The 18,681-nt window shown below is 41.9% G+C and overlaps 1 protein-coding gene and 1 long non-coding RNA gene across 15 annotated transcripts in view; one reads left to right on the top strand and one right to left on the bottom strand.

Moving 5' to 3' along the window:
• The window catches only part of MYO10 (myosin X), a 163,742-nt gene that overhangs the window by 118,585 nt on the left and 26,476 nt on the right, over positions 1-18,681 (top strand). For both annotated transcript variants that reach the window (XM_066992486.1, XM_066992487.1), the window contains exons 20-25: positions 11,883-12,007; positions 12,141-12,255; positions 15,601-15,707; positions 16,769-16,978; positions 17,305-17,344; positions 17,753-18,655. In XM_066992486.1, the coding sequence (XP_066848587.1) occupies positions 11,883-12,007; positions 12,141-12,255; positions 15,601-15,707; positions 16,769-16,978; positions 17,305-17,344; positions 17,753-18,655 (1,500 nt within the window). The remainder of the gene's footprint in view (positions 1-11,882; positions 12,008-12,140; positions 12,256-15,600; positions 15,708-16,768; positions 16,979-17,304; positions 17,345-17,752; positions 18,656-18,681) is intronic.
• The window catches only part of LOC106034868 (uncharacterized), a 52,658-nt gene continuing 38,561 nt past the window's right edge, over positions 4,585-18,681 (bottom strand). For 8 of the 13 annotated variants that reach the window (XR_007166253.2, XR_007166246.2, XR_007166257.2 and 5 more), the window contains 2 exons: positions 13,099-13,197; positions 4,587-4,835 (listed from right to left, as the gene is read on the bottom strand). This is a non-coding gene — a long non-coding RNA (uncharacterized lncRNA). Of the gene's footprint in view, positions 4,836-5,882; positions 6,524-7,073; positions 7,196-13,098; positions 13,198-18,681 lie in introns of those variants that run through there. The other 5 variants (XR_007166248.2, XR_001206372.3, XR_010829454.1 and 2 more) reach the window with 4 other exon arrangements.

Here is an 18,681-nt window from a genome sequence, read left to right as displayed (position 1 = left end):
GGGCAGAGCTTTTTTCCACAGGATCTTCTTTAAAAAAAAAAAAAAAAAAAAGGATGGAGTCAACTAAGCATGTGCTTCATGTAACTACGAAAAGATGGAACTTGCCTTAGAGAAACAAAGGGCCATTGATCAGTGTCCCTGAATGTAAATTCTGCATGCTTCATGGAGATGAACAGTGGCATCCCAGTTAAATCACTGAGGTGGTGGTTGAAGGTTAAATTAATTAGGCACTGATGTCATTTTATCATCTGTTATAATTCATTCTCTATGTGTATGTGTATCTATATATTTATACTTATACTATATCTATATAAATACATATTTATATAGATACACACGTGCAGTTAGATCACTTAATAGCTGTATTAATTGTTTTTTTAAATGGCATATTGGTGTTAAGGGAGAATTCTTGCCATCTATTTTGGGTAACTCTGGATCATGCAAATACTGCAAAGTCAATCGACTCTGTAGTTAGCTCTTATTTCACAAGCTACACGGGAACTGGAACAAACAAGTAAGTTGGTGCAACTTTTTTTTGTGAGAGAAAAATATACGGTCACTTTGTTTGCAAGCGTTAGCGTTTGCCAGTATGTTATCTATAGCAATGAAATCACAGTGTTCTTTTTGTTTGTTTTTGGTCTGCCAAGTGAAATTATTAGCAGTGCTGGTAGGAAGTGTGGGTAGCTAGCTGCTGCTGCTCTAGCCAATCTTCTGCCGCTGATGTTGACTCATCTGTTCCTTCAGCCTGGACACTGCAGCAGCACAGCTAGCTGTGATCTGCATGGGGGGGAATATAGAGGGAAAGAGGTCCTCCACCCTTTGTTTAGATAGTATATCAAGAAATCAGTAAAGAGGCTTTTTGTTTGGCTTAGGGTGGAAATTGCAGAACTAACAGAAAAAAAACTAATTTGATTTTGATGTGGTTCTCTCAAACATCAAAGAAGTCATGTAGGAGACTTTCCAACTCTTAATTAAAGAGGAGGGGATCTGTTGCATTTTAACAAAGGAGTCCAAGGAGAATAAATGCATTGCCTTTTTCTGTGATATGCACATACAGAAGAACAAACAACTGTCTTCATTTTCTGTTCTTCCCCTGCAAACACGCGCACAGATGTATGCGCATTTCAGTTGGCCTTGGTATCTGGTGTTCTAGCTGGTTGTAGATTTGCAGAGCAAGCCCTGAATGCATAATGTAAGAATGTGTAGAGATAGAAGAGCAGCAAGAATGAAGGACCAAATCCTAAGAAAAATGCCAAAGTTAGACTGATGCTATCTGAGACGTGCTGAGATAAAAGAAGCGGTAGTATTTAACATACTGATTATACGGGACTAAGCTGGGTCATTTATCCAGGCCATCATGCAACTCTTGTCAGCCATATAGATGTCTGTGCTGATCATGGGGATCCTCATGACTTTCTTCTGTAAGCTTGATTGTCCTCCTGCACGCTAACACTGTATCTGAATGTAAGTATCTGAAAGATCTGAAATGCACTCTTACAGGTTTTAGAACGCAAAGCAGCCCCTGGATGTCCTGGGCACCCCCAGACTGAACAACGAAGTCCTTGGTAGTGATGTGAAATAGCAAGTTTTATGTGGTGGTGGAAGGGGTAACTTCGGCATGGAGAGCTGTGCAAGCCTGCAGCTGCTGTGGGCTGAGCACGGGGATCCCAGGGGGCCGAGGAGCGCTTGTGCCTCGGGAGCACTGGGTCATGGCACTGCTGCAGCCAGCAGCAAGAGCTGGGGCCATGCGGTGAATGGAGCCCTGTGCCTTTGCCGGGATGGGAATAATCTGCCCTTTCAGTGCTGCCCGACCTCTGGTTTCCCAGCAACTCGAAGCTGCGCGGCAGAATATTTTGCAGCGTTCCTAATTTACACATATCAGATATTGGCCGGGATTGAAGCCTGGCTAATTTCCCATTACAACTTTCCAACAAAAGGCTTGATACATGAAGAAGAAGAGAGAGGACTCCTTAGGAGATAACTCCTTTAATTCAGATCTTTTCCTCGATACAGGAATTGCACTGGAACGTTGACTTTCATGAGAAAGCAGCACATCTGTGCGTTACATCGTCTGCGTGCTCTGTAGGCTTCTCTGTGGTCTGGTGAGAGAACAAACTGTGTGTAGGAGCGAAATGCATCAGAGAAAAAGAAACTGCTTGTGGCTGCAGTATTGAAAAAGGGGTGCGATCAAGTGCTAACTTCCTAACATTGCTTGAGTCCGTTTTTTGATTTTCAACTAGGAAGTTGCTGGCCTTCATGGACATGCAACAAGCACATACGCTCCACATTTAATTAAAAATAACTCAGTTTTTTATTACTTTTAAACTTTACAGTTTTCAGAAGTGTGATTCCTGATTGTTGTAAGATTTTTTCCTTTTTTTAAAGGTTGGAGTTGATGATGTGAAGGATTTTTTTGTTACTTGCTGCCAAATGCGTGAAGGGTTTGTAATGACTTAATCTAAGCTAGTCCACAGTGCTGCAGCCTGTCTTAGACAGTCAGCCAAACTTCCCTTGTTGGACTGTCAAATACTTGCATAAGAAATGAACCTGCTCCCTGCCAAGATGAAGCTTGTGTCTGGGAAGCGCAGTTCTGGATTACAATGAGCACTGTGGGTCAGGAGCTGGGTGTCTCCTTCCTATCCTCGATGCAAAGTCCGTGTTTGGGAATTCCCATACCAAAGGTTATAGAAGCCAGCACTAAGCTTTTTAAATAAATAAGTTAGCATTTTTTCCACAAATAGAGTGTTGAAAGGGGACCACTGAGATCATTTAGTTGAACCAGCTGCATGGCAAACTGTAGGGAAAATAGCACCTGCTGGAAGAAGGAAGTCCGGCATTTTCTTGAAGGGTCTAGTTCTAGTGGTCTTAGAGGGTCCCACCATCAGGAGTAAGCTATTCCAGTTAACACAGTCGGGGGGGGAAGTAATGCCTTTTAGTTTAAATATATCTTCTGTTGAGTTTCATGCTCTTTATGTCTTTATCTGCTACATTTTAGAAACTGTTGTTGAAGGTAAACTTTTACTTTAGCTACTTACAGATTATCATCAAGGCCTTGCAGATTTCTCACTGATGAGCTTCTCAAGGCTCTTATTGAAGTCCCTTGCTGCTTTTTTTCAGTCTGATCTTTGTTCTCATGGCTCCTCTCTAAATGCTTTCCAGTTTAGCATCTTCCTTTATTGCACTTCAGATTTGGATGCAATATTTCAGTCGCAGTCACACAGCTGAGGAACACAGGTTAGCCCACAAATCACTAAACTGATTTCTTAAATACCAGAGAGCTTTTAGCATTCTCTTAAGAGCAATGCCCCAAAACAGAAGACTTAAGTCCTAAATGGCATTCAGGTGCGTGGTCCTAAAGGAAGAGAGTGTGACCAGATCAAGAGAAAGTGTCAGGTTGGTGCCCTGGGACTCAAACTCAGATTATTATGATTTGGATTTACAGTTCCTCTGCTGCTCTCCTTGTGCTTCGTGAGCTGGTGTCTTTGTCCTCCTGTGAGTGCAATGTTAGCTCCTTCCACCCACGTGTAGCCAGTAAGCTCTTGTGGCTGGAAGTGAAGTTATTCCCAGCCATTTCTACCTCTTTCTTTCTACTTACTTGCAATAGAGAAGAGGAGATAATATCCCTGTATCTTCTCCCTTCCTATGGAGCTGCAGCCTGTATAAAAGGCTTGCTTAGTTTTGTGTCACCCAGGGAAAGCAAGGGGAATTGCAACAGTGGTGACAAAAGTCATCTGCAGTACTATTTCAGGATGCTTAACGCAGTACCACTGCTGAAGTAATACTGTGTTAGCATTTTAGTGAGAACTAGCTACTTGGAAGGTTTCACAGACTAAAGTGTGAGATTACTTGTAGTAACGCTACAGTAGACATAAAAAAGTAGACAGGATTAGGTTCTTACAGGGATAGTTACAAGAAATGGTTTACACCTATGTCAGACTTTGGCCATGTAAGATGAAATTCATCTTAGTAACAGGTTCTCAAGTATTTTTGTCCTAATTTTCTACCCTTCATAAACCTTCGGATCTTTCAAGAATAAAAGCATGACACTAAACACCATTATCTGTGCCACGTAGGCAAGAAAAAATCCCATTATAGTAACGATCCTAAAATAGGATTTACTGCTTTTAGATACAGAAATGGACTTACGGTCAGCCTGCCAATAAGCTGTCAAGTTAAAAAAAAAAAAAAAAAAAGTCATAGTTGAAAAGTCTGCTGTAAATGACTAAAAGTATGGTGAAAAAAATGAAAACAAAACATGGGTGGAATCCTTGTCTGTGTAAGTTATCTAGAGTCACCACTGACCTGGAGGGTCAGGATTTCACCATGTGCAGTTGGTTTGTATGCAGGCTTAGCAGACATGGAGCAGTGTATGTATGGCACAGGCATGTGACATTGTTCTCTTAACCATTGTAATGAACAATGGTGACACTGGTATTGGCTGTCCTGACGCGCGGTTGGTAAGGAAGGACAGCTGTCCTTGCAATTAGTACCTCACAGTGTGTTTCTTCATGGTATGTCTGTAGCTATCAGGCAGCCTGATTGATTCTCTTCAGGAGAGGCCTGCTGACCGATCACAATGTGGGAAGAATGAGGCCAGATTTGGGTTTAGTCTGCACAGGTTGGAGGTTTTAATTAGGACGACCTCAGATGAAATGGCAATGGATTACTCACAGGTGGAGAAGGAGGGTCCATGAAAAGTTCCAGCTGGGGACTCTGCTGTGAGTTGCACCTTCTGGTGCTACCCTGGGACTCTGCCAGAGCTGCTCCAAATCTGAAATCCCTCTTTTTCCAAATGCTCTTTAATCGTCTGTTTCACATGGATGGTCCTGCAGTCACTGTTTGGGGACAAATGGCTGTGAGACCTGCTGTGCATTTCAATGGACTCTCTAAATAATGTATTCAAGTAACAAAGGCTCACTTCAGCAAAAAACTTAGCCTGAGCAGAGAAGGCTCTAAACATGCTCAGATAATTTAGGCTTAAATACTGGAGATTTCTGTGCCTTTAACAATCTGTTCCTATTCCATGAAGTTTTAATTAGTGTGTAAGAAATTATACGCTGTCATTCTGAGGAGGTTGCATTTCTCTAGGTTTTTATATCACCACTAGTTAGAGAAGTAGACAAATCCTGTCTTCAGATACCTTTAGAAAGGAAGGTTCACAAAGAGGCTGTTGTTTGTTTACTCAGGATAGCATTTAGTTCATATGAAACACCCAAAAAGAAAATTTCTCTGAAATGCAAGACTACAGGGACACCGACTAGCAAACTCATTTAAATAGCTCCACGATTGTGAGTTTGACTGTTGTTGATTAAAGTAAAAAATCACAGCAAGCCAGTCAGAATCATTTGAGCATCCTTCCCCCAGTTATGAAGCTAGTTCCAATTCTTATCTACAGACAAGCAAGCAAGACCTGAAATGTGACATCTTTGTCAATGGACCTAGCTCAGTAGTGTTCCTGACCCAGCTGAAATTGTTAAACTCTAGTACAAAGGGTCAATGTGGAAATACCAACTGCTGTATAGCTCTTAAATGGCTGCTTTCTTTAAAATTACCTTGAGACGTTCTTGCTTATTAAGTAAGCTGAATGACAGGCAGAGGATAAATACAAAACCATTTTTACATTAATTTATTAAGTCTACTCCTTTGACTGTTTTGGTACAGTGGAAGAACTCTAAGATTACCATGTTCTTTCTATGCAGTATTATTTTTAACACTGGCATCTCTAACCTGCAGCATGAGAGCGACTAAATTCAGCAGTTTGTCACTTATCTGAGCTGTTCAGGGTTGGGAGAAAAATCATGCAGGTCAGATGCAGTATTTGGAACTGCAGAGAAGATCAGCTAATCGTGTGAATGCTTGCTGTTAGTAAATGTAGTACTTTCATGTTCAGACCTGTAGAGATTATATAAATGAGGCAGCATATCATTATTGAGTTAGCAGTGAAATCCGACCTGGAGTTCGCAGGAGAACTTTTTGAGGCATAAGTGTTGATTTAATATATGTATGCTCTTTTTCTGTCAAGTTACCACCAGCAGTGTTAATATTTTTTTAAAGGATTTTTGTTTTTTTGGGGGGGTCATGTGAATGAAAACCTGAGAGAATTTTGGACATGCAAAATACCGTTATTTTATGTTTATCCAAATACTGCTTGGCTTTCTGCTGCCATGAAGCGGAAATATGGAATAAACTTTTTAGCTTTGACATATTCTTTGTTTTTTATCCTCCTGTACTTTCATGGTGTTTGTCTGTGTAGACACACATACTCTGGGATAATGAGGAAACATCTTCAAAAACAAAGCCAGCGTCAAACTTGCTACTTCTTTTTTTTTTTTTTTTACCTGAATCTCTTCCAGTTACAGTTAGTTGCATGCTTGACAAGACCACAGAGGGTTTCTTTTCTTAATCTTTCTCTGAAATGTGCATGGTCTTAGATCTGTGGGATTGATGCTCCACTTCCTTGGAGAGGACATGCAGGTTTTCATGCTCATTCTGTTCTAAGGGTAGCAGTTCTGGGGTTGAAACCCTGTTGAAGAGGCAGACACTATCAAAGTTGACGGTGCAAGGAGCTGAACAGTGGGTGGCTGGAGGAGCAGGGGTAGAGAGGTGAGACGGTTTGTGCAAGGTAAGACGGTGACCAACATGGATGGCACTACAGTGCCCTTAAATTCAAGGGCTCTTGAATGACAGCGAGAGTGCACTAGACCCTGTCCATATCCTGTCTTTGCGATGTATTTTCCTATTGAGACTGCAGCTGTTTCCTTTTCACTTCTTTCACGTTGTTGGACTGAATCGTTGGCATGAGTAGAGGCTGCCAAGTAGTGTGTGTGGATAAGAATCACTAAGCGTCACGTGGTTTAAAAAAAAACAAACAACGAGAATACAGAAATTTTCCTATCAGTTCAGACAGATTATGTATTACAAGTTAACTTATTCACGTTTCAAATCCATTTGGGAGAAAAGCCTGGCATTAGTTTTGACTCGAGGAGTTGCTGATGGAGATCAGTGGACCGTGGGGAACTGTTTCAGAAAGATCTGGTTTAGTAAGTCCCCCTGTGCAAGCAGGGGTTACTTTATTTCTGAAAAAAAGATACCAATGCACTTTGGGATGCAAAAACCCACTACAAGGCAGGGGAAGACTGACCTCTTTTTAATTCATGCTGCTTTTTTTCCAGAGTTAAATTGCCAAGACTTCATTCTAGGAGTGAAGGAGAACAGATTTAAAGAAGTATGACTGTGAGAAAAGTTACTGTTTTTTTAGATAGAAAGTTACTTTTTCACATCCTTGTATCTGTTGTTCATCTTTTCCATCTCTGTACATACCATCCTACTTAAATTGCCATAGTGAGATCTATAAGCAAGGCACTGGTATTTTTTTTTTTCTCCTGATCTCTCTATGAAGTTACTCCTGCCTAAATAAAATCGTGAGACTGTACATAATCTGTCATTATTGTGGCTGTGCTCTTCTGAGGCAGCTAGGAGTTCTGGGATGAAAAAGGATGTCTGACTGGTGAAAGTCAATTATCCTCTTTGTCTGAATGGAGCAAACGATCTGCAGTTTTGTGTGTGTGGTATTTGCTTGGGGCCTCCACTTACGGTGCTGTCCAGGGAAAAGGGATGTTCTTCTTCCCAACCTCAGTCAGCCTGTAATCTAAGGAATGATTTTATAATGAAAATTATGCGTAGGTGTTAGATGTCTATCCTAATGGCTTCTTTTGATTGTGATTTTAGGCAGAAGCTTTGCCCTTTAGGAGGCTCACAGCATATCAGAGCAATCATTTAGCAGCTTAAGGAGCCACAGTCTCGCCAGCACAGACTCCAGGTCACATTAAAGCCTTGGCTTTAGTGCTGTCTGGCCCAAATTTAGGGGAGATGTTTGGATGCTGGAAATGATGCATTACAAGTTGTACTGTGAAAGAGTGCACTGAAAAAAAGAAAACAGAAAAAAAAAAAACACCAACAAAACAAAAGCAAAACCCAAAACACCTTTATCAGGCAGAACAGTTCTGACTTGCAGCTATCAAAGTATAAGAAATTCCACGTAGATGTTGCTCAGTGCCTGAATGTGGCTGTGATGCATATGAGTCCGTAGCCTTTGTCTGGCAATTTTGTGTGTCAGAGGGGTTTAGTGGTAAAAGTGAAATGTTTATGTTCCTCCCATGGGCAGGGACACCTCCCACCAGACCAGGTTGCCCAGCCTGGCCTTGAACACTTCCAGGGATGGGGCATCTGCAGCTTCTCTGGGCAACCTTTTCTAGTGCCTCACCACCTCTGGGTGAAGAATTTCCTCCTAAATTCTTCCTAATATCCAATCTAAACCTACCCTCTTTCAGTTTAAAGCCATTACTGCTTGTCGCTACAGTCCCTGACAAAGAATCCCTCCCCAGCTGTCCTGTAGGCCCCCTTTAGGTACTGAAAGGCTACTGTAAGGTCTCCCCGAAGATAGATGAAATATCCTTTGCATGGATATTTTATGCTGTTCTACACTTAACACCGTTGTGGCTGTTCTGAGCACAGTTCAAGTGGAGGTGGTCATTGCTCTCCATCTTGGAAGTTGTCTACAGTGGCATATGTATAGCCCTTGTGCACTGGTTCAGTAAACGCTTATGCAATTGATTTTTAAGTACGAGGAGCCCTGCTGACTGGACGTTGTGCCTAAGGTTATCCCTGCCTGTAAGCATTTATATGACTGAGGCTGAAATGCCCCGTGTCCATAATGTAAAACTACCTGATGTGAAATGTATCACCAAGTCATAAGGTGCTGAATGCTGAGGTATGGTGCACAGGACTGCATTTGTTATTTCTTCTGGTTGTTTTCATAAGACATGGGAAACCATGGATGAATTCAAGTGTTTTGGGTTTTGGCTCCCTCCCTGCCTGCTGCCTGGCTGCAGCTCTCCTTGTTGCTGAGGACTGAAGAGTTTCTGGGATGGCCCAGTCAAAAACCCCCAGGTGATGGGAGCTCTGTCTCTTCTGGTTCTTCATATTGAGAAGGGTAGGATAGAGTCCATCAAATCTCTTACCACTGCCCCCAGAGTTACTCAGAGCAGCCAGATTTGTTACTGGTGTAATTCCAGTGATAAACCAGGGCAGGATTTGACCCTCCAATTTAACAGTCTCGTGTCTTGGAGTAATTAAAAATAATTAGTAATGGAAAGTGAAGGAAATTCACGGATGTAAATAAAATTGCATTGGTCTTTGTGTTGCTTTGCTGATACCACATTAACATCTATTGCAGTGTTCTGAGTTTCTGCTTAAAAATCCAAGCTTTTGAAGTTGGGTGAAACTGACAATCTTAGCTTTTGGTGACAAAAGGCTGTTTCTAACTTCTGTAGTTGCAGGAAAAAAAGTCTTGAAAATGTTTCTTCCCTTGTGAATCAAAACATGGCTAAAAATGAAAAGTTTTTTTGTTCTTAAAAAAAAAAGTAATGATCATTCAAACCGGCCTTGTGGATGACTTCTGATTTGTTAAGTGCCTGGGGCTGGTATTAAAAGGATTAGGTAGTGGAGCAGCCAGTTGGCTCTGAGCAGGAGGTGCTCCCTCAGGGAGGGAGAGATGTCCATCTGTCCGTCCGCAGTGTCACTCCTGGGCTTTGGTGTATCCTCTCCCATTCTCCCATCTAAACACGCTGTCCTGACCGCAAGTCTGGCGGGGAATGCTGCCCTTTGAGCCAACACGTGTAGGAGTAGAAGGACCTCATCGCAGCCTACAGCTTCCTCATGAGGGGGAGTGGAGGGGCAGGTGCCCATCTGTTCTCTTTAGTAACCAGTGATAGGACCTGCGGGAATGGAGTCAAGCTGCAACAGGAGAGGTTCAGGCTAGACAGACATCAGGAAGAGGTTCTGCACTGAGAGGGTGGTCACGCACTGGAACAGGCTCCCCAGGGACCTAGTCACAGCACCAAGCCTGTCAGAGTTTAAGAAGCGTTTGGACTGTGCTCTTAGTCATATGGTCTGAATTTTTGGGTAGACCTGTGTGGTGCCAGGAGTTGGACTCGATGATCGTTGTGGGTCACTTCCAACTCGGGATATTCTATGGTTCTGTGACAGAACCCTTAACCCAACAGCAGCTGTTGTGGCGCAGTGGATGCAGCTCCTGAGCCTCCCTGGGATGCCACGCGCCCATCTCACTGGGCATGAGCAGCTGGTGGTGGCTGAATTTCTACATAGCCCCCATCCACCTGCTAAGGCTGGATCAGGTCCTGCAGCCATGCAGCGCTGATAACCTGAAGCAGGGCAGGGCTCACCACTGGGACCAGCCACTTTAAAAAAATAAATAAATAAAATTGTTTTCATTTTTTGTTTAGTGCTATTGACTGTGGAGGAGGGGTCAGGCTGTAGTATGAATTTCAGTCCCTGTGCCAAAGGAAGGGGTCAAAAAATTTTGCTGTGTGTGGAACAGTGAGGGCTAAGGAAGCCTTCTCCCTCATGGCTCTGTGACAGCTCTGTGCAGAAGGGCTGTTGCATATACAGAGAAGTTGCCTCTCACTGCTCCAGAGAAGAAACTAATGAAGAATTGTAATGCTTTATTTTAGACATTCTGCCTTTTAAAGGAAGGGTTTAAAAGCTAATGTATCAATATTTTTGAAGCTAGCAAATGAGTTATCATCACTAGTAGGGAGTTTTTTTGTTTTATGCATTAACAGATGAAAAAAAGTTTAGACAGCTGTTTTTAATTAACTTTTGAGTCTGCTTTCATGAAATTACTTCTGATAAGTTCAAATTTGGGGGAGTCATTTATTTGCCAGGTTGAACAAGAAGCACGATTAAAGACAGTTTATAAATGACAGGAGAGTCCTCTGATTTACAGTTGCTCAGGGCTTGATCTTGCTCTCATTTCTATCAGCTGCAGAACTTTGAGTGTGAGCCACTTCAGTTTTTATATAAACCAGCTATGAGATCCTGCCTTCCAAACTTTCAATTGCAAAATACCAAAGACTGCCCTCTAATTCTGCAAATGACTGTGGGAGGATAAACTGGTGTGTTTGAGTGGACTTCCAGCTGGTGAATTTCGAGTGCGTTTACCTGTGGTGTTATTTCAGTGACAGGACTGTCAGCATTTTGCAGGGTGGTGATTAGCACTGTCCTGAGTAGCTTTGTGTGGCATTGGCTGACACTGGCTTATCTCAAGACCTGGTAGTAGAAGCACAGGTGACTTGGAGGCTTCAGAGATGAAACTGGAGGACTCCTAGGAGCAGGAACACAACTGACCAGTATTCACTGGTTTTCATGATGGGGTGGCTAGGGTTATCTATTTTCTAAATGGAAAATGGTTCCAAATGGCATGCAAACTAATAGACACTTAGAGAAGTTTTTTTTTATATTTACAGATGAAAACATCTCTGATGTTCAGAATAGAAACTCCTTGACATACAGCTTGTTTAAGGTTTGAGGTGTTACTGTCAACAGTAGATGAAGTGTCACTACATTAAAAATTAAATCTTTTCTGACTTTATGGTTTTGTTTTTTAAAACTATCACAGCACTATAATAGTGTATCTTCGATATTTGGAATTGTCTATAGGGACTGTAAGTTCAGTTGCTAAAGAAACAAAATAATTGAGCTTTGCACTGTCAGCTGGTCTGTGGTTCTTACCATCATTTTGTCCTGCATTGTAGTGGTTAGTTTCATATGAGAAATGGAAAGAGATAGTTGATTGGATTATAGGGATGTACATGTTTTATCTATGGAAATTGTTATGAATTTACCCTTTTATTTTCAGATATATTTTCATATGTTCTGAGCTGCTAATGTGCTTAAGACATTCTGTAGCCAGTTTTTAGCCTTTGTACATGTTAGATTCATATATTTTTCCCTGTGTTTATTTCCCCTGACATCTCTAACCATTGCTATTAAAATCCTTATTTTGAACTTGCTTGTTTTAGATGCCAGACCAGTTTGATCAGACTGTGGTGCTTAACCAGCTGCGTTATTCTGGGATGTTGGAGACCGTCAGGATTCGGAGGGCTGGCTTCCCAGTCCGAAGGCCCTTTCAAGACTTTTATAAAAGGTAAACACAATGACTTGTGTACTTCAGATGTGAGTCATGATGAGGAATAAAGTGAAAATCTAATATTAAAAAATAAAAGGTAAAAATAGAACTTTTCTCTTAAATGAAGTAATAAATACTTTTTGATTGCCAGGTATAAAGTCCTCATGAGAAACTTAACTCTGCCTGAAGATTTAAATGAGAAATGTGCTGTCCTACTTCGTCTGTATGACAACACAAGTACTGAATGGCAGCTTGGAAAAAATAAGGTAAAATAATCTGACTGCTACAGTAGCTTTTGCTTTTACAAAGTCGAGGGGATGGGATTTAGACTGCACAGCTGCAGAAGTGTAGTTGTAATGTTAATTACCTTTGGGCTTAGAGGAAGCTGAGCATGTCTATTGATGCTCTTGAAACCCCTATAGTAACAACTCAGAGTTGTGCTAAGGAATTTGCTGTCCGAAGCACTTAAACGTACTGCTGATTTCACTGATGGCGAAAGAGTCCACTTGGATTTTACACCAATGCTCAAGAGCATGAGCACTGGGGAGGATCACGGCAGAAAACACGGTTGCTGGACTTTGTCGTTCTCAGAAGTACCCACCCTGTGAGGCAGTACTCTGTTCTGCAAGGCAGTTCTCTGTTCATTCCAGTAAATCCACCTGTCTGGCACCTGCTCAGTTGGGGAAATCACGGAGAGGAATTGTAGCCAGTGTTGGTGTGGCAGAGTTGAACTCTACATCCGTTTGCCATCCTAGTCTAAGAGTCTTTTTCAGAGGTACATGAGACCCCAATATGTGCCCTTCCAGACAACCTGAACTTTGCACCATTTTTTTCTTCCAAAAGAATTTCAAATGGTGTTTATTAAAAGAGTGGAATTTTACTTTGAGTGACAAAAGAGTCCAGGCATTTCTGCATGCTCGTTTTGCAAGTTTGATCTTGGACAACAGCTGTATGCAGAGCTTCTATCTGTCTTGCAAATTAGTATTCTTGGACTTAACAAATGATATAAAAGTATTGCATGTTCAGGAGAAGGTTCCCCACTGCAAGATCTGAGATTTCCTAAATACTAAGATTGCATCGTGCAAAGGACTACAGAGTGGATTACAAACCTCAGGTCATCACTGCCAATGATCCTCCCTGCCAGGCCTCTGCAGATTGCGTGCTTTCTTTTTCTCTAACTCCAGTCACCTCTCCAAGGGCTTCCATAGCTGAGAGAAAGGATACAAATCAAGAAATAAAGTTAGCCGAATTATATATTACTCTTGCAGTTTTCCTGTCAATTGTTAAATACAATTATGAAAAAGCTTTCTCATTACCATGAGGTAGCAAAAATATTTTATGAAATCCAAATGATTTCTGTGTGAAGTGCCATTCCTCCTCATACTCTTCTCCCCAGAACTGCATGGCTTTGAAGAGTTTCCTGTGTTTCTTTGCACACCTAAGGTGTCTCAGAGATGGTATTGGAAAATTTGATTAAATCATTTTGAAGTTAAAACAGAAATGAGACGTGAAACCTGAGTTTTTCTGATTGCAACTGGAGTCATTTTTCATGCCATTTTTGTAGACCAGGGCTTGCAAATAATACAGTGATGATGATCAAACACAGAGCTAGGTGTTGGTTCCCCTTATTCTTTCAGATGCAGTATACTAATAGTATTTATGCACAGGCCCTGGACACAGCTTTAGCGTCTTAGCAAAATAACATTTATAAGAACCCCAAATTGTTTTCACCAACTGCTCAGCAGGAACCAGAGCTCTGTTGTAACCTCCCTTACTGGGGCCTGGGATAATTGCCCCCAAGAGCTGCATGTGCATTTTTAAGAGTCTTCATAAATAGCTTATTGTAGAAGAGAACAAGGGGGCATTGGTTTCAGACTGAGTATAGTATGGGGCACTATGTTATTTAAAAGGAGTAGTAACAACATTGCAATGATTCAGCTCCAGTGTGAAATTTTCTTGTTTTTTACATCTCAAGCTGCAGTGCACCTGCTCAGGAAAATGCATTAGCCTGTGCATAATATGTGCTTAATGTCTATTTTGGTTCAGGAAGTAGCTGAATGCCTTTCTGAATGAGAATTTCAGTACGTTTTTAAAGCCAGTGTGTGCAAAGCAAAGGAAAGATCGCCCACTGAGTAAAAGAAAAGGCTTTTTATGTCACAGCTTATTTAATATATGAGCAAAAACCTTATATATAAAAAGCCGCCCAGTGCAGCTCAGATAGTGGAACTCTGGGACTTTCTATGGGACTTGTTATGTTCTTAGTGTTGGTTAATTTGTGGCAAAATCTAACAGCATTCAAAACTCAGAATCGTGCTTTTCATCAGTATTTCTGCTGCTTTTGCTTCGATGATGGGCTTTTGTCTCCCTAAACTACCTTTTTCCCACTTGAACATCTCCAAAAGTCTACACTTTTTTTTTTTTCTCTTCCAAGAAAGAAGAAAAACACTTCAAGGAAGTGGTCCTGCTTTTAGCTCTCTTGTAGTAGCAGAGCCCACGCTGTCCGTGCAATTTCCTTGTTGCCACACTCTGATGTGTAGCCTGGCTCTGATCCTAAGTAACCAAAGTATCACTGAGCAAAGTATCCCAGCTACTCACGTCTTACCCTGCAGAATGCCAGGCTGTTGCCACTATAGGTGATACCACAAGATTTATCCTTCATTATGTAAAAGCTGAGAAGACCTAGAAGAAGCACTGGCAGCAGTTAGCTCACCACTTGTTGAGTGTACAGTAAAGGACAGACATCAAGGTATATGGAAGAAGTAACCGCATCCGCAGTGCCTCTGCTTTGCTGGAGAAGCAGTTCATTTCATTTAAGGCAAAATTAGCTGGATTAGCTAAATGCATTTCAATGCTGTATGCTAACGTTGCCTCTAAGAGCCCATGCCATAGAGACAAACTTTCCTTCAGCCTTTCTAGCCTCTGCTCACAGTTACCTGTGCGTTAGCACTGAGCAGTCGAGGTGAATGATTCAGGTTTCTCAGCCCTGCCAGAGACAGGATGGCTTGTGGAATGGACAGGTGGTACGCTGTAGGAGAACTTAGCAGAATTTCTTCCCAGATCTATGTGCACAGATAGTCTGCCGTCACACTTAACTGAGACACCCATGCCTATGTACACTTCCAGCTCCTGCCAGCCAGGGCTTTAGTCAGAGGAGGGGTGTTGTATCTGCTGGAGGAACTGCAGTGATATTGTGCTGGGGATGGGCTGGTGTTTCCCGAGCTGCTTACGAAGCTCAGCTGAGAGCTTGGGCAGCTGTCTGTCTGCAGGATGCTGGATGGCTGTGATGGATGTCTGGCCCCAGCAGATATCACAGCATGTCTCCACAAAAGGACAAGGACAGGCAGTGAGTCAACTGAATATACGTGTGCTCAGAAGCTCAATTTACAGTAAAACTACTGAAATCTGCATAGTCAGAGGATCATCTGCAGGCAGGCTTTTCCTACTGAGAGAAATATGAGAAATTTTTTGTTTTTCTTTTCTATTAAGGAAATGTATCATTTGACTCTGAATACAAAGCTCAGGCCTGCTGCTCAGAATGACGTTGGCAGCACCCTGGCTGTCCTTTATATGTGAAATTATCAGCAAGTTAAGCCAGAAGTTTTCTTGTGTAGGTTTTCCTCCGTGAGTCCTTGGAACACAAGTTAGAGAAACAGAGAGAGGTGGAAGTCACCAAAGCAGCAATGATTATCCGAGCACACATCTTGGGTTACACAGCCCGGTAAGTGACTAGAAGAGAATATCAATACTTGAACCTTGGTATGAATGGGGGAAGAGGGGGGGGAGGAGGTAGATAAATAAATACCTTGGGTACAATTCTTAACCTTTCACAGAGGTCTGGCATCCAAATACTGTACGTGGCTTTTGAAAACACCATCTGGTATCTTTACCAGACCCATGAATAAAACAAAAAGGTGTTTGAGTCATCTTGATGTAATGAATAGGACAGAATGGAAGGTTGGAGGTCAGCCATCCATGTAATGGCATCATGGTATGAGATAACGTAGTAGGAAATCTAGCAGGATGGCACCTAATGGGGCTACCCCAAATTAAATTACCAGATGAGATGCAGATTTATCTCTGCTTTTTCATGTTGAGAAAAGAGAGGGCAAATAAAACTAGTCAGTTTGGTTCTTAAAGAACCATGACATTAGGTAACTGATTAATGTTTCATTTGTTTACTTGGCATCCTGCATTATGTATTAGGTGGAGTTCCTGATCCCATCTGTTTATTCCTCTGCTTTTTCTACAAATCAGTTGAGGATAGTTTAAGGAAACTTGTTTACATAACGAGGTATTTTCTCCTCATGTGTAGAATTAGTCCTGTCCCTTATATTCTGACCAGTATGTTACTCAAAAACTGTATTCCATTTTTAATGGCAGAACTTCCTGTGCATTATCTTTCTTTTCGGAGATGTTGGATGGATACCTATGTGTCTTCTTTCTCCACGTGTGCACGTATGCAAGCTCTACTTGGTAGCATCTTCTTCTCAAGGGAATAAGAACATCCAAGATTGATAGTGTGTGTTTTCTTAATGAAAACGCAGCTCTGTCATAGTAATAAGAGAATCTCTTTCCTCTCCTGGGGAAGAGAATGTGAACTAGAATGGGGAAACCATCACAGAGCTAGACATAATAAATTGCTTCACTATTGTGGCTTGTTATTGCAAGTCACTATGGCAGGACCTCTTATGACTGCTCATTAGTCCCTTGTTTCCTTAGAAATTTGCATTATTTTGTGATTCCCCCCCCCCCCCCCCCCCCCCCCCTTTTTCTCTCCAGAAAGAGGTATAGAAAAGTTCTTTACTATGTGGTTGTGATACAGAAGAACTACAGAGCATTCTGTAGTAGGAAAAAGTTCCTTTGTCTGAAGAAAGCAGCCATAGTTCTTCAGAAGCAGCGGCGAGGCCAGCTTGCTAGACGTGTTTACAAGGAAAGACTAGAGGAGAAGCGGAGACAAGAGGAAGAAAGAAGAAAAGAGGAAGAAGAAAGGTGCAGTATGCCCTCTTGCATTACACCCTACGCCATGTTAGATTTTGCTCTCTCTGTGCCACATTAGATTGTGCTTTGAAGAGCCTTTTTTTGGGGTGGGAGGTAAAATCAAGTGATTTTGGTAATCTTTTTTCTTCTTTTGCTAGAAGATGCACGTAGCTATCATGGTAGCTACATATTCACAAACATATCCTTGGTGACCTTATTTTTGGCTGTCTTTTGCATCTGGCAGATGATTTGAAAATTGAGCTATTGCCCTAGCAAAGGCATTTGATGAGTTTATGTAGAGCTTGATTTGATAACTTGTTTTCTTCCCTCACTTTTAGGGAAAGACAAAGGCAAGAAGCAGAGCGTCTTGCCCAGCAGGTAAATGATATTCTTAATGCTTTTAGCCATCCTGTTTATTTGAATATCTCAACCCAACCATTAAAAAAAATAAAAGGCATCTGTGGCATTTAAACTAAACTTATTACAAGATTTGGCAGATAAAGCTAAAGGAAACTTGATACAGTTGTTTGCATGGAAATTTCTTTCACCTCATGCTTCATTTAATTTTTGGCAAAGACTAAATTTTCTGCATATACTTGAGCTTTTCAGTATCTCTGAGTAAATATAATCATGATTTAATTTCTCTTTTTCTTTCATTTTCTTTCTGATGTAGGGACAAAGGTCCTTCTAAATGAACAGCATGGTGGGAGTATAGTATTTTAGAACAACAACAACAAAATCTAGTGTTGGGGGGTAGTATTTTATTTTATTTTATTTTGAATGCAGGCTGAAGAGGAGAGAAAGAAGCAGGAACTGGCTGCCATTCAGAAAGCCCAGAAGGAGGCAGAGCTGAAGAAAGAGGTGGAGAGGCAGAAAGAAAGCAGGCAGGTGGAAGAAATCTTGCGTCTGGAAAGAGAAATTGAAGACCTGCAGCGCGTGAAGAAGCAGCAGGAGCTGTCTTTGACAGAGGCTTCATTACAGAGGCTGCAGCAGCTCCGAGATGAGGAACTCAGGCGGCTCGAGGATGAAGCTTGTCGAGCAGCCCAGGAGTTCCTAGAATCTCTGAACTTTGCTGAGATAGATGAATGTGTCCGAAACATTGAGAGGTCACTCTCCGTGGGCGGTGGGTATCCTGCTGAGCTCACTGAACAGACTGGAAACGCCTGCAGTGAAAAGCCCAATTTTAACTTCAGCCAGCCATATCCCGAGGAGGAGGTAGATGAGGGCTTTGAAGCTGATGATGATGCATTTAAGGATTCGCCCAATCCAAGTGAGCATGGCCATTCTGATCAAAGGACCAGTGGCATCAGAACAAGTGATGATTCCTCAGAAGAGGATCCGTATATGAATGATACTGTAGTGCCAACAATTCCTGCTGCTAGCAACACCATGCTTATTCCTCCTACCCATGACACAGTGAGTCTCCACAACTCTTCCAGTGGTGAATCTACATACTGCATGCCAGAAAACGTATCCTGTAGACCCCCAGACTCTGTGGAACTTATTTCTCCCGATGGAGACTATGATTACGACCAAGATGATTATGAAGATGGTGCTATTACTTCTGGTAGCAGCGTGACCTTCTCTAATTCGCACAGTAGCCAGTGGTCACCGGACTACCGATGCTCAGTGGGGACATACAACAGCTCTGGAGCATACAGATTCAGTTCTGAAGGAGCTCAGTCTTCTGTAAGTATCAATTTTTGTGTTATCTA

This window comes from Anser cygnoides, chromosome 2 (genome assembly GCF_040182565.1).
Source record: "Anser cygnoides isolate HZ-2024a breed goose chromosome 2, Taihu_goose_T2T_genome, whole genome shotgun sequence".
Taxonomy (NCBI): domain Eukaryota; kingdom Metazoa; phylum Chordata; class Aves; order Anseriformes; family Anatidae; genus Anser; species Anser cygnoides.
Note: the sequence above shows the minus strand (reverse complement) of the source record. Positions and strands in the feature narration are given on the sequence as shown.